This window comes from Globicephala melas, chromosome 14, assembly GCF_963455315.2.
Source record: "Globicephala melas chromosome 14, mGloMel1.2, whole genome shotgun sequence".
In the NCBI taxonomy this organism is placed as follows: Eukaryota; Metazoa; Chordata; class Mammalia; order Artiodactyla; family Delphinidae; genus Globicephala; species Globicephala melas.
Window position 1 is genome coordinate 39,420,431 of NC_083327.1, and position 14,715 is coordinate 39,435,145.

The 14,715-nt window shown below is 36.9% G+C and overlaps 2 protein-coding genes across 5 annotated transcripts in view; one reads left to right on the top strand and one right to left on the bottom strand.

Moving 5' to 3' along the window:
• Window positions 1-14,715, top strand: part of SMPD2 (sphingomyelin phosphodiesterase 2) — a 53,482-nt gene that overhangs the window by 24,151 nt on the left and 14,616 nt on the right. For both annotated transcript variants that reach the window (XM_060283499.2, XM_070043445.1), the window contains one exon: window positions 2,520-2,772. The gene's annotated coding sequence lies outside the window, so the exon portion shown is untranslated. The remainder of the gene's footprint in view (window positions 1-2,519; window positions 2,773-14,715) is intronic.
• Window positions 1-14,715, bottom strand: part of PPIL6 (peptidylprolyl isomerase like 6) — a 34,973-nt gene that overhangs the window by 8,484 nt on the left and 11,774 nt on the right. For all 3 annotated transcript variants that reach the window (XM_060283503.2, XM_060283502.2, XM_030882867.3), the window contains one exon: window positions 6,295-6,351. In XM_060283503.2, the coding sequence (XP_060139486.1) occupies window positions 6,295-6,351 (57 nt within the window). The remainder of the gene's footprint in view (window positions 1-6,294; window positions 6,352-14,715) is intronic.

Consider the following 14,715-nt stretch of genomic DNA (forward strand, 5'->3'; position numbering starts at 1 on the left):
GCCTCTTGGCCATCTGTATGTCTTCTTTGGAAAAATGTCTATTCCGGTCTTCTACCCATTTGATAGGGTTGTTTTCTTTTCTTTTCTTTTCTTTTTTTCATATGGAGTTGTATGAGCTGTTTACATGTTTTGGAGATATTAACCCCCATCAGTCATATCATTTGCAAATATCTTATCCCATTCAGTAGGTTGTCTCTTTATTTTGCAGATGTCTTCCTTAGCTGTGCAAAAGCTTTTAAGTTTAATTAGGCTATTTGTTTATTTTTGCTTTAATTTCTTTTGCCTTAAGAAACAAAGATGCAAAGCAATCTACAGATTTAATGCACTCCTTATCAAAATACCCATGACATTTTTCACAGAACTAGAACAAATAATCCTAAAATTCATATGGAACCACAAAATACCCCAAATTGCCAAAGCAACCTTGGAAAAAAAAGAACAAAGCTGGAGGTACCACCCTCCCAGACTTAAAATATACTACAAAACCACCGTAATCAAAACAGCATGGCACTGGCACAAAGATGGACACATAGATCAATGGATCAGAATAAAGAGCCCAGAAATAAATCCATGCACCCATGGTCAATTAATCTATGACAAAGGAGTCAAGAATATACAATGGAGAGGAGAAGAGGAGACAGTCTCTTCAATAAGCTGGGAAAACTGGACAGCTACATGTAAAACAATGAGATTAGAACATGCCCTCACACTATATACAAAAATAAACTCAAAATAGATTAAAGACCTAAATGTAAAACCTGAAACCATAAAACTCCTAGATGAGAACATAGGCAGAACACTCTTTGACACTGAAATATTTATTTTAAAACATGTTGATTGTGTACATGACGTTAGGAATAAATAGCCAAGTGTTTATCAGTACTTGAATGGATAGATTATTTGGGTATATTCATAATATTAAACAGTAGTGAAAATGAGAGAATTCCAGCTATAAACGACATGGATGAATCTCATAGGCAGTGATGAACGAAAGAAACAAGACACAAAGAATGCCTGCCATATGAGTCCATTTATATAAAGTCCAAAAATAGTCAATAACTCTGTTATTTAGGGATCCATACACAAGTGTTTAACAAGAAAAGCAAGGAAAAAGTCAGGTTAGTGGTTACCTCTAATAGGGAGATGGAGTTATTATTGAGGATGGACAAATGGGGTGCTTCTGGCATGCTGGCAGTTTTTCTTTCTTGACAAAGATGGTAATGTGGGGGGTTGCTTTATAATTTTTAAGTTTTTTTAAAATATATTTTTTAAAATATTTTTATTTATGTATTTACTTGGCTGCGCCTGGTCTCAGTTGCAGCATGCAAACTCTTAGTTGCAGCATGTGGGATCTAGTTCTCTGACCAGGGATCGAACCCAGGCCCCTTGCATTGGGGGTGCGGAGTCTTAGCCACTGGACCACCAGGGAAGTCCCTATAATTATTTTTAAATTGTACATATGCAGTTTCTCTATATAAGATAAATCTCACAATTAAAAACAATGAATAGCCCTTAAATGGCTACCCAGACCACATTATCTTCAGTTCTTATTTCTACTAAAAAATACTTTTGCATAACTTAGTTGCATTATTGAATATTGACAGTGCATCAGGCTCTGCTTTTTATTAATGTTTACTTTCATTTAAAGACAAGGAGGGACTTCCCTGGTGGCACAGTGGTTAAGAATCCGCCTGCCAATTCAGGGGACACCATTTCGAGCCCTGGTCCAGAAAGATCCCACATGCCACGGAGCAGCTAAGCCCGTGGGCCATAACTACTGATCCTGGACTCTGGAGCCCGTGAGCCACAGCTACTGAAGCCCATGCTCCTAGAGCCTGTGTTCCGCCTGTTCGCGCCTGTACTTTAATCTGTTTAAATGTCTGTCTGTACAAAAACACTAAAATCCTGGAGTGTAGAAACTTGGTCACATTATCTTTGTTTTCTAAGGTCCTAGTACCATATCAGCACCTAACTAAGAGTTTAAAGTTCTATGAATAAATAAATGAGTGGTGTCACTTGAATGATTTCATTTGATAAAGCTGTCTCCACATGAATTTAGAAGGAAAACTAGCTTTTACTTTTCCCTTTTCCTTTGGCCATTGATTATTTTTTAAACCTTTTCATTGTATTAAAATATAGACACAAAAAGCCATGGAACACTATATTTAGAATTATTGTTAAAGTTATTATAAGGCAAATACCCTTTTAACCACCATTCAGACCAAGAAAAAGAACTTTGCCAGCCTTCCCTCCACAGGTTCTACCTCTATCCCTTTCTTTTTTTACACTTTATCTGTTAATGAACCTAAGCTATTTCACCTCTAGAATTTCTCCCAGGCCAGAGTTTGCCGATTGCACACACGGTGCAGTTCAACAGGTTTCTCTGTTCCCTGTCCTGTGGGTTCTGTGCTAATAACTTGTGTTGAAGATGCAGATTGTTTCACCTTGATTGATATATTAGGGAGGGAATGACTTGAGCATGATGAATCTCACCCCTGCTTTAATGCACTTCCCTCTAGGAGAATATATTACTAGGAGAACCACCAGGCAAATGTAGGAAACTGCCTCTGCTGAACTGAGCTAGCTACCCAGGAACACACACACCTCAGATGTGACCAGCCACATCCGTCACCACGTATGAGCTGCGTCCACCCACATCTGGAGTTACAGCTTCCCTCTGGCTGCAGATAATGCTCCTTCCGCCACCTCAAGATCACTCACAAGCTGCAGCTCTTCCCATGCCACCTCCACAGATGTCAAGGAGTTTTCAGGGTAAAGTGCCTTATTTATTATGGTTCTGATGTATTTCTCGACCACATAATATATATAAAATTGTGTTACTGTTTTTATTAGGTTATTAACTTACTTATTAATGTGTCACCGAGGAAGTTTTTTTACCTCAGTTTTGCCATAAGTCCTGTGGTTTTCATTTCATGATTTTACATAGCACAGATTTTTAAGAACACATTATAGCAGAACTGATTGCATTTCTCGCAGATTGGAAGCTAGGTCCAACAGCTTCATCAGACTCTTGTTCTATCCCTTTGGTAGTGTGTCCTCTCAACAGAAGGCTCATACTGTCTGATTGTCTCTGTGTTTGTGAAGTTAGCAGACGCTGATGCAGCCAATGCCTACATCCATTATTTCCCTGGAGGCAGCGAAATGGTGACATTCTAATTTTGTTTTTCCTTTTCATTCTTAATCGGAATACTTTTATAACACGATGTCTCCCCTTATCTACAGTTTGGTATAGTTCCTATAGGAAAGGCAAGATAAATGCTTGATTCTTTACCTATATTTATCAGTTTTCAAGATAATGAATTCATTTCCTATCATTCCCCCAGAGGTGAGCAAGTAGGTTTTATTTTATAATATCATTATGAACTCATGGATTTAAAACATTTGTTGGGTTTCAATCAACTGTAATTACTATTCAAATTATTTCATCTTTGGCCAGTGAGAGACTCTTCAAATTGGCTCCTGAGCCCTTTGCCATGACCCCAGTAAATCTTTAATAGCACTCCTGGCTATCTGATGCCATGATAGCATGACTGAGGTTCCAGGCTCATTTCAAAATTGCCTGTCTCAGAACTGGAATCTGCCATTTGTCCCAGAGGCCCTGGTTTCTTTAATCAAGAAATGACATTTCAAAACAACAATCTAAATTGCAGGAGTCTCTGTCATTACTCGGCTGGTCATTGTTTGCAGATGAATTCCATGGGCAGAACTATAGATACAGGTATAGATTAGATATAGATATAGATACAGATATGATACTTCTTGAGTTTGAAGTGATATTTCTAATTCAAATTCAGGACTATGGAATATTTTACTTATTAACCTCTGTCGTATTTCATCTGTATCTCCTTTCTTCCACATTGAAGATTCCAGTTCTCAAGGACACAGGAAATGATGAAATTAGAAATTCCCGTAATTACTTACTTGTTTTTTCCTACATTATATATATAACAATCTCAAAATAATATTAATAATACCATCACCAGTAAAATTTACTGAAAATAGTTTAAAATTTTGCATATATTCTCCCCATTTCTTTCATTTAAAATAAATTGTTAGACTAAGCATATAGTCATTGTATACCATACTCTCACCCTTTTAATCCTCATTAAATTTTAGCTTTATAAGTAACTATACGATTAATGCTCACCACCAGTTCTTCTTTCAGGGTCCCTCTTGTAATTTGGCTGAATGAAACTCATGCTACAGTCACTGATTCCTCAGGAAGGACTCATGACAACACTATTCCCTAAAGTTTTACATGTTGATAACTCTGTGTGCCCTTTATAATTCAAATTCAGTGTGACTGGATACAAAGTCCCCAGTTCACTTTTCATTTCCTTGAGCATCCTAAATATATTACTGTATTTTCTTCTGGCATAAGAGTATGATGATAATGTACTTTTCTTCCCCTTATAAATCACTTGCTGTGACTCACTACCTGCCCAAAGAATTTTCTTCTTTTTCTTTAATATCTAATAACGTTAGTAAAATATGTCTGGTGTTGGTTGTTCTGGTTCAGTATTGTCCGGTACCTGTGTGTTCTTTCAGTAAGTAGTTTCAAGTTTTTAAGCAGATATTTTTACTTGAGGTATAAACATGCAGTAAAATGCATATGTCTTAGATGTTCACTTTGATGCATTTTAACAGTTGGGTATAGTTGTGTAATCACCACCCAAAACAAAATATAGAATATCAAATCCTTTTTTATTTCAGGAAAGTTTTCTTTGATTATAATTCTTAGTGTTTGTTCCGTTCCCTTCCATTGGTTTAATTCCTTAGGAATACTTATCATCTGTATGCTGGATCTTCTCTTTCTATCTTTAGTATTTATCACTTTCTTGTAAATCCTTTTTAGCTTTCTTCATCTCTTTTTGGTTTAAAAAAAATTTCCTTCTTCTACCTTCTACTTCTCTTATTTTTTTATTTTTGGGCTATGCCACATAGCATGTAGGATCTTAGTTCCTTAACCGAGGATTGAACCCATGCCCCCAGCATTGGAAGGGCAGAGTCTTAACCACTGGACTGCCTATTTGGTCTTGTGTTCCTTCTAATTTGTTCATTTCTGAAATTTTCTTTTATTGTTAATTCTTTTCTCTAGTTCTGTAACCTCATGTCTAAAGCTTCCTCATTTTGATTTATGAGTTCTTTCCTGTCTTATATCATTGTCTTCATGTCTTTTAGCTCGTTTTGAAATTGTTACAGTTTTGCTCTGTTCTGTGAGCCTTCTTTCTAGGGTACTTTCATTATCTGTAGCGATGTTACTGTGCTCTTTTTTTTTTTTTCTTAAATAATCATGAAAATTTCTGCTGCTTTTTAATGCAACTTTAGTTTTATGTAAAATTAGTATTCCTCAATGTTTAGAAGTAGGTGTGGCTTTAGAAGGAAGGTAGTTTTCCTAACTTCACAAAGTTCCCTCTTCTGCTATTTTCATGTGTTGTTCAGCTGTGTGGCAACTTGCTTTCTGAGATTTCCTGACTCTGTTGCCTTTCCCTCTTTATCACTGTTGTCCCGATACCTGCATAATTTTTATTCCATTCCCAGCACTTCTTCCTTCCTGAAAGAGAGGCCTTTCAGATCGGTTTTGAGAGTTCGCAGAGGTTAGACTGCTCCAGCCTCCTCAAGCCTTATGAGGGGCTCCGTGCACTCAACTGCTATTGCCTATTGTGGAGTTCTATATTCTCAGCTCTGTCAGATGCCCTGCTTTCTCTCACATACATGCTGATACCATGCAGATTTTGTGGCTGTTGGTAGTTTGTCCTTACCTGTTTATATTTGGAATTCATGTAGATACCTTGTCACCTAGTTTTGTTGTGTTATCCATGGGTCTTTAGTTTTCCTATCTAATTTTTTTGGTCTGTATTTATGTTGGGATTTCAAAAAATTAAAGAACTATGCCACCACCACTATCATCTTTCCAGAATCCCCAACAGCAGTCTTAGTAGGATGATTATCAAGGTACCAATTCTAAGTGTGAGCATGGCAAAGTACAAGGCTTAAAAATATAAATTCCCTTCTACCCCTACAATCCTAATTCTAGAAACTTATCCTAAAGAAATAACATAATTAGGCAAGTGAAAAATTTTATGTACAAAGCTGTACTGAACTGGACTGGGATGCCTTCCCACCTACCCTATTTTAAATTCCCACTTTTAGTATGTGTACTTGTAGTATATTACCCCAAACACTATCTAATTTGGGGTTGTGAAATCATCCAGTCCTGTTAAATTTGAATAATCAATTAAAATGTGACTGACAAAATTTAAAGATACATACCTTCAAATGTTGGTCCATAAATTGACTCTCCACCATCTCCTTTTCCAGCAACTATATCTGAGAAACAGCAATAAATAAACATTAACATTCTGAGACTAAAAAAGAAAATACAGTAATGGCAGGGAAAGAATGCTTTATGATTCCACTTACAACAATAACTAGAGTAAGTTACCTAATTGTTTAATATCTATACCATGAAAATATTTCTATAATGATTTCACTTGTATTTTGTAAGTAGTTTTACATTTATGATCCCATTTTTTCCCCTCATAACTCTGAAATAAGTTAAATTTAATGCAAAACCTTTGAAATGATGAAGTATTAAATTATAATTGTGGTCACGATTTAAAGAGTGTGTGTTCATATAAATTCTGCTTATTTCACAAGTTATTCCATGATACATCTTGCTTTTCAGAAAAATGGAAAGATTAAGCTGAGAGGATGAAATAGGAACAGTAAGGTCTTTTTAACGCAAGAATAAAAATAGATACTCTAAAAAGAATTAATGTTCAAATTTTTATTCCTTGCCCTATGGTGATATAACTCATGTATCTGGTATTTTAGAAAAGAAGTTCCTTCGTAATATAATGAGGTTTTTTAAAAATGATATTTATAGGACTTGTTTCACATGATATGCATTATATGCATACATTGGCTTAGGCAATGATCCTACTATAAAAATCCTCCATGCACAAGTTATTTTATCAATTCACAGCTACCAGGGAAGCAAAGCTAGCTTTAATGAAACTAGAGGTCTCTGAGGTCTGTGTTTTCCCCATCACCCCCTTTACTTCCTTCAGCTCTGTAGACCACCCTCCTTGAATAGTGCGCAATAAATAACTGTTGAAGGACTGTGCCATTTAAACTCAATATGAGTACTTTATAATAAAAGAGTCTGTGCTATTTTAAAGAAATCTGATGCAAGCATGGGGAGAGAATTTATGCAGGACAGGGGCATATAGCATTTAAATTATACTATTCATAAAGCTGGTTCAGAAGTTAACTGATAAACCTTAAGTCTCCAACTACTCTGCCTGATACTTCTGCCCCCACCCTCCCACTCACCCCCAGCCTATGGCTATTCTCAGGAGCCTGCTGCAGTAGCCCCAGGCTAAATCCAGATGTGTGGAACTTGAATGTCCTCTAGCACCAGTTCCTTCAGCTCAGGCAAATCTGCCCAGGTGATTCCCCTCCCTTGCCAACTTATGTAAATACCAGTGACACTCCCTTGCCCTCTGTCTCTAACACCTGCCATTACTCTTGCCCTTTGCTTTAGATCTCCCAGGTGAATATTTTATATTGACACCATTTCAATCAGTATTTAATATTTTTTGTGTCCATAACCCACCCCCTTGAATTCAGCTTTGGATATCTAATATTTCTATACTTCTGGCAACAAATTCAGCAATGCAGAATAGTGGTTAAAAGTAAACTTCAAAGTCAGATGATTTTGATTTCAATCTTGATGTTGGTTACCTTTTCCAAAACTGTTTCCTCATCTATATAGACAGGGATAATGGGAAGTGCCTCCCAAGTAGTTCTGAGGGTTAAAGGCAGTCATGTAGGGAGAGCACATGGTGTGGTGCCTGGCAGAGTGTCATGCTCCTTCATTAGTGGCCATTATTATTGTGCAGCATCACACACTTATGGAATGTATCCTCTCATTATCATCTTTACCATCATTCTGATGACCATGATGATGATAAAATGTATTAAATTATATCTCAAGAGATCCTTCTAAAGGCAGTAGGGCTATGGGAGCCACAAAGAGGCTTAATAACTGCCAAAGTGGCTTCATAACTTGGTATCTTCATTAACTTCATACTTCAGAAATGAACAGAATATATATTTCCTGTTTAACTATCCATTCATTCATTCATTCTTTTAACAAATTCTTAAAAAGCATCTACTATATGCCAGGCACTGTTCTCCAACCTGAGGATATAACATTGAACAAAATAGATAAAAATCTCTGCCCACATGGAACTTATATTCTAGTGAAAAGAAACAGACAATAAATCAGTTAACAAAGAAATATTAATAGTATGTCCAGTGGTGAAAAGTGCTAGGAAGAAAAATAAAGCTGGGTAAGGGGATAGGAGAGTAGCAGAGAAGGGGGTGAGGAGAGGTATATGAAGAGGAAGGTGGCAGTTTTTGAATAGGGTGGTCATGTAGTCCCTGCTGAGATAAACTCAGCAAAAATCAGAAACAGATCAGGGGTCGATGCAAGGGCATACATGGAGGAATAGCTGGGTGTAGATATCTCAGGCAAAAGAAACGACAAAAGACCTCAGGGCACACATATGCTTGATGTGCTAAGGAACAGCAAGGAGCCTAATGTGTGGAGCAGAGTGAGCAAGAGGGAGAGGTCAGAAGATGAGATGGGCTTGGGGGGAGAAGGACGGCTGTGTGGGGCCTGTTGGTCCCAAAGGGCGAGCAATAGTGCCTGGAAGCATCCTAAGGCACAACACCAAACCACACTTAGCTCCTGTACTCCGAAATTCTACTCACAGCCCTGTGGGAATCTGACATCTGAAGGAAGAGAATACTTAAAAAGCTTGGCACTTTCAATATACCATGTCATTGAATCCTCACCACAACCTGTGATATTATAATTATGATTAAGAAACTTATTCAGAGATGACAAGTGCCTTATCCAGCATGGTACAACTTGTATGTATCAGTTTGGATTTGAATTTAGTAACCAGAATTTCTTTTGCAAACTGTCCTTAAACATCCCTGCCTTGTGATCTGAAACCATGACCTGAGACCTATACACTTACTATTTGGAAATTTTACTTCAAATAAATAGACAAGTAACATGGCCTACTTTTCCCAAACTTTGCTCTGGGGCTCACAGCGGTGAGGGGAGGTCTAGCCAAAAGCAAAACAAAGAAGAACACAGCCTCTGGAAGCCCAACACATCAGAGTCAACACTGAACTAAGTATCAGGAGACACTGATATGGGCCCTTTTTTTTTAAATTATTTTTTTTAATTAATTTTTTTTTTTTGGCTGCGTTGGGTCTTCATTGCTGCTTCGGGCTTTCTCTAGCTGTGGTGAGCAGGGGCTACTCTTCGGGCTTCGGGCCTCTCTCTAGCTGTGGTGAGCAGGGGCTACTCTTCGCTGCGGTGCACGGGCTTCTCATTGCAGTGGCTTCTCTTGTTGCAGAGCACAGGCTCTAGGCACGTGGGCTTCAGTAGTTGTGGTGCGCGGGCTCAGTAGTTGTGTCTCGCGGGCTCTAGAGCACAGGCTCAGTAGTTGTGGGGGCAGGCTTAGTTGCTCCGCATCATGTGGCATCTTCCCGGACCAGGGCTCAAACCCATGTCCCCCGCATTGGCAGGCAGATTCTTAACCACTGCGCCACCAGGGAAGTCCCGATATGGGCCCTCTTGAGGATTGTTTTATACTAACAAAAAATGGAGAACAGTCTAAATGTTCACCAATGGGAAATTAATTAAATTGGCATAGCACTATGATGAAAAATTAGGCAGACCCTGAACATTTTATGTGTTTATGTATATTGACATATGAAGATGAATACTATATAAAGTGAAAAATAATAAGGTTAGAAAACAGTATTGGTGATATCTTAGAGAAACTGAGGAAAAACAGTTGATTTACATACAAGATACTTGGATTAAATCTACATTTTCCTCCTTATCAGCCTCAGAATGTTCCAGATTATAGAAAAATAATGAAACATTATTAATTTAAGCCCCTGCATATTTCATCAAGTTCAAGCAAATCGCCTTCCACACTAAGCCAATTAATTTTAAATTGCTGCCTGATTGCTCCCTATGGGATATCTCCTAAAAAGCCTCCAAAATTGAATTTTGTGCTGCTAATCAGGCACCTAGTCTGTGTAAAGCCAAAGGACTGACCTGAATGGAAAGCAAAGATGCAGACCAAAATGCTTTAGATCTTACTGCAGTTGTAACAATGTAACATCTTTGGTGAGAAATAAGCTGTTTTTCTTTCATTCTGTTTTCAAATTCCCACCTTTAGTATGTTTCTTAAAAGCACTGTATTTTCTACATACACCTTTTTTTAGGTGAGCATTTAAAATTATCTTTTGGTTAAAAAAATGTTATCCTTTTTTCTTAATTTTTGAATTTTTTTTTAATACAGCAGGTTCTTATTAGTTATCTATTTTATACATATTAGTGCATATATATCAATCCCAATCTCCCAATTCATCCCACCACAACCCCCGCCTCCCTGCTTTCCCCTCCTTGGTGTCGATACATTTGTTCTCTACATCTGTGTCTCTATTTCTGCCTTGCAAACTGTTCATCTGTACCATTTTTCTAGATTCTATGGCTTAATATACGATATTTCTTTTTCGCTTTCTGACGTCACTCTGTATGACAGTCTCTAGGTCCATCCATGTCTCTACAAATGACCAAATTTCGTTCCTTTTTATGGCTGAATAATATTCCATTGTATATATGCACCACATCTTTATCCATTCTTCTGTTGATGGGCAGTTAGGTTGCTTCCATGACCTGGCTATTGTAAATAGTGCTGCAGTGAACACTGGGGTGTGCATGTGTCTTTTTGAATTATGGTTTTTTCTGGGTATATGCCCAGTAGTGGATTGCTGGGTCATATGGTAATTCTATTTTTAGTTTTTTAAGGAACCTCCATACTGTTCTCCATAGTGGCTGTATCAATTTACATTTCCCACCAACAGTGCAAGAGGGTTCCCTTTTCTCCACACCCTCTCCAGCATTTGTTGCTTGTAGATCTTCTGATGATTCCCATTCTAACCAGTGTGAGGTGATACCTCATTGCAGTTTTGATTTGCATTTCTCTAATAATTAGTGATGTTGAGCAGCTTTTCATGTGCCTCTTGGCCATTTGTATGTCCTCTTTGGAAAAATGTCTATTTAGGTGTTCTGCCCATTTTTTGACTGGGTTGTTTGTTTTTTTAATATTGAGCTGCATGAGCTGTTTATATATTTTGGAGATTAATTCTTTGTCCGTTGATTCATTTGCAAATATTTTCTCCCATTCTGAGGGTTGTCTTTTCGTCTTGTTTATGGTTTCCTTTGCTGTGCAGAAGCTTTGAAGTTTCATTAGGTCCCACTTGTTTATTTTTGTTTTTATTTCCATTACTCTAGGAAGTGGATCAAAAAAGATCTTGCTGTGATTTATGTCAAAGAGTGTTCTTCCTTGTTTTCCTCTAAGAGTTTTGTAGTGTCCGGTCTTACATTTCAGTCTGTAATCCATTTGGAGTTTATTTTTGTGTATGGTGTTAGGGAGTGTTCTAATTTCATTCTTTTACATGTAGCTGTCCAGTTTTCCCAGCACCACTTATTGAAGAGACTGTCTTTTCTCCATTGTATATCCTTGCCTCTTTTGTCATAGATTAGTTGACCATAGGTGTGTGGATTTATCTCTGGGCTTTCTATCCTGTTCCATTGATCTATATTTCTGTTTTTGTGCCAGTACCATATTGTCTTGATTACTGTAGCTTTGTAGTATAGTCTGAAGTCAGGGAGTCTGATCCCTCCAGCTCCGTTTTTTTTTTCCTCAAGATTGCTTTGGCTATTTGGGGTCTTTTGTGTTTCCATACAAATTTTAAGCTTTTTTGTTCTAGTTCTGTAAAAAATGCCATTGGTAATCTGACAGGGATTGCATTGAATATGTAGATTGCTTTGTGTAGTATAGTCATTTTCACAATATTGATTCTTCCAATCCTAGAGCATGGTATATCTCTCCATCTGTTTGTGTCATCTTTGATTTCTTTCATTACTGTCTTATAGTTTTCTGAGTACAGGTCTTTTACCTCCTTAGGTAGGTTTATTCCTCGGTATTTTATTCTTCTTGTTGCAATGGTGAATGGGATTGTTTCCTCAATTTCTCCTTCTGATCTTTCATTGTTAGTGTATAGGAATGCAAGAGATTTCTGTGCATTAATTTTGTATCCTGCAAATTTACCAAATTCACTGAATAGCTCTAGTAGTTTTCTGGTGGCATCTTTAGGATTCTCTATGTATAGTATAATGTCATCTGCAAACAGTGACAGTTTTACTTCTTCTTTTCCAATTTGTATTCCTTTTATTTCTTTTTCTTCTCTGATTGCCGTAGCTGGACTTCCAAAACTATGCTGAATAATAGTGGTGAGAGTGGACATCCTTGTCTTGTTCCTGATCTTAGAGGAAATGCTTTCAGTTTTTCACCATTGAGAATGATGTTTGCTGTGGGTTTGTCATATATGGCCTTTATTATGTTGAGGTAGGTTCCCTCTATGCCCACTTTCTGGAGAGTTTTTATCATAAATGTGTGCTGAATTTTGACAAAAGCTTTTTCTGCATCAATTGAGATGATCATATGGTTTTTATTCTTCAATTTGTTAATATGGTGTATTACATTGATTGATTTGCATATATTGAAGAATCCTTGCATCCCTGAGATAAATCCCACTTTATCATGGTGTATGATCCTTTTAATGTGTTGTTGGATTCTGTTTGCTAGTATTTTGCTGAGGAGTTTTGCATCTGTATTTATCAGTGATATTATTCTGTAATTTTCTTTTTTTGTAGTATCTTTGTCTGGTTTTGGTATCAGGGTGATGGTGGCCTTGTAGAATGAGTTTGGGAGTATTCCTTCCTCTGCAGTTTTTTGGAAAAGTTTGAGAAGGATGGGTGTTAGCTCTTCTCTAAATGTTTGATAGAATTCACCTGTGATGCCATCTGGTCCTGGACTTTTGTTTTTTGGAAGATTTTTAATCACAGGTTCAATTTAATTACTTGTGATTGGTCTGTTCATATTTTCTATTTCTTCCTGGTTCAGTCTTGGAAGGGTATACTTTTCTAAGAATTTGTCCATTTCTTCCAGGTTGTCCATTTTATTGGCATAGAGTTGCTTGTAGTAGTCTCTTATGATGCTTTGTATTTCTGTGGTGTCCATTGTAACTTCTCCTTTTTCATTTCTAATTTTACTGATTTGAGTCCTCTCCCTCTTTTTCTTGATGAGTCTGGCTAAAGGTGTATCAATTTTGTTTATCTTCTCAACCAGCTTTTAGTTTTATTGATCTTTGCTATTGTTTTCTTTGTTTCTATTTCATTTATTTCTGCTCTGATCTTTATGATTTCTTTCCTTCTACTAACTTTGGCTTTTGTTTGTTGTTCTTTCTCAGGTTCCTTTAGGTGTAAGGTTAGATTGTTTATTTGAGATTTTTCTTGTTTCTTGAGGTAGGATTGCATCGCTATAAACTTCTGTCTTAGAACTGCTTTTGCTGCATCCCATAGGTTTTGGATCATCATGTTTTCATTGTCATTTGTCTCTAGGTATTTTTTGATTTCCTCTTTGATTTCTTCAATGATCTCTTGGTTATTTAGTAATGTATTGTTTAGCCTCCATGTGTTTGTGTTTTTTACATTTTTTTCCCTGAAACTGATTTCTAATCTTATAGTGTTGTGGTTGGAAAAGATGCTTGATACGATTTCAATTTTCTCAAATTTACTGAGGCTTGATTTGTGACCCAAGATGTGATCTATCCTAGAGAATGTTCCGTGTGCACTTGAGAAGAAAGCGTAATGTGCTGTTTTCGGATGGAATGTCCTATAAATATCAATTAAATCTATCTGGTGTATTTTGTCATTTAAAGCTTGTGTTTCCTTATTAATTTTCTGTCTGGATGATCTGTCCATTGCTGTAAGTGAGGTATTAAAGTCCCCCACTATTATTGTTTTACTGTTGATTTCCTCTTTTAAAGCTGTTAGCATTTGCCTTATATATTGAGGTGTTCCTATGTTGGGTGCATATACATTTATAATTGTTGTATCTTCTTGGATTGATCCCTTGATCATTATGTAGTGTCCTTCTTGGTCTCTTGTAACATTCTTTATTTTAAAGTGTATTTTATCTGATACGAGTATTTCTACTCCAGCTTTCTTTTGATTTCCATTTGCATGGAATATCTTTTTCCATCCCCTCACTTTCAATATGTATGTCCCTAGGTCTGAAGTGGGTCTCTTGTAGACAGCATATATACAGGTCTTGTTTTTGTATCCATTCAGCAAGCCTGTGTCTTTTGGTTGGAGCATTTAATCCATTCACATTTAAGGTAATTATCAATATGTATGTTCCTGTTACTGTTTTCTTAATTGTTTTGGGTTTGTTTTTGTAGGTCCTTTTCTTCTCTTGTGTTTCCTACTTAGGGAAGTTCCTTTAGCATTTGTTGTAGAGCTGGTTTGGTGGTGCTGAATTCTCTTAACTTTTGCTTGTCTGTAAAGCTTTTGATTTCTCCATCAAATCTGAATGAGATCTTTGCCAGTGTAGAGTAATCTTGTTGTAGGTTCTTCCCTTTCATCATTTTAAATATATCATGCCACTCCCTTCTGGTTCGTAGAGTTTCTGCTGAGAAATCAGCTGTTAACCTTATGGGAGTTCCCTTGTATGTTGTCGTTTT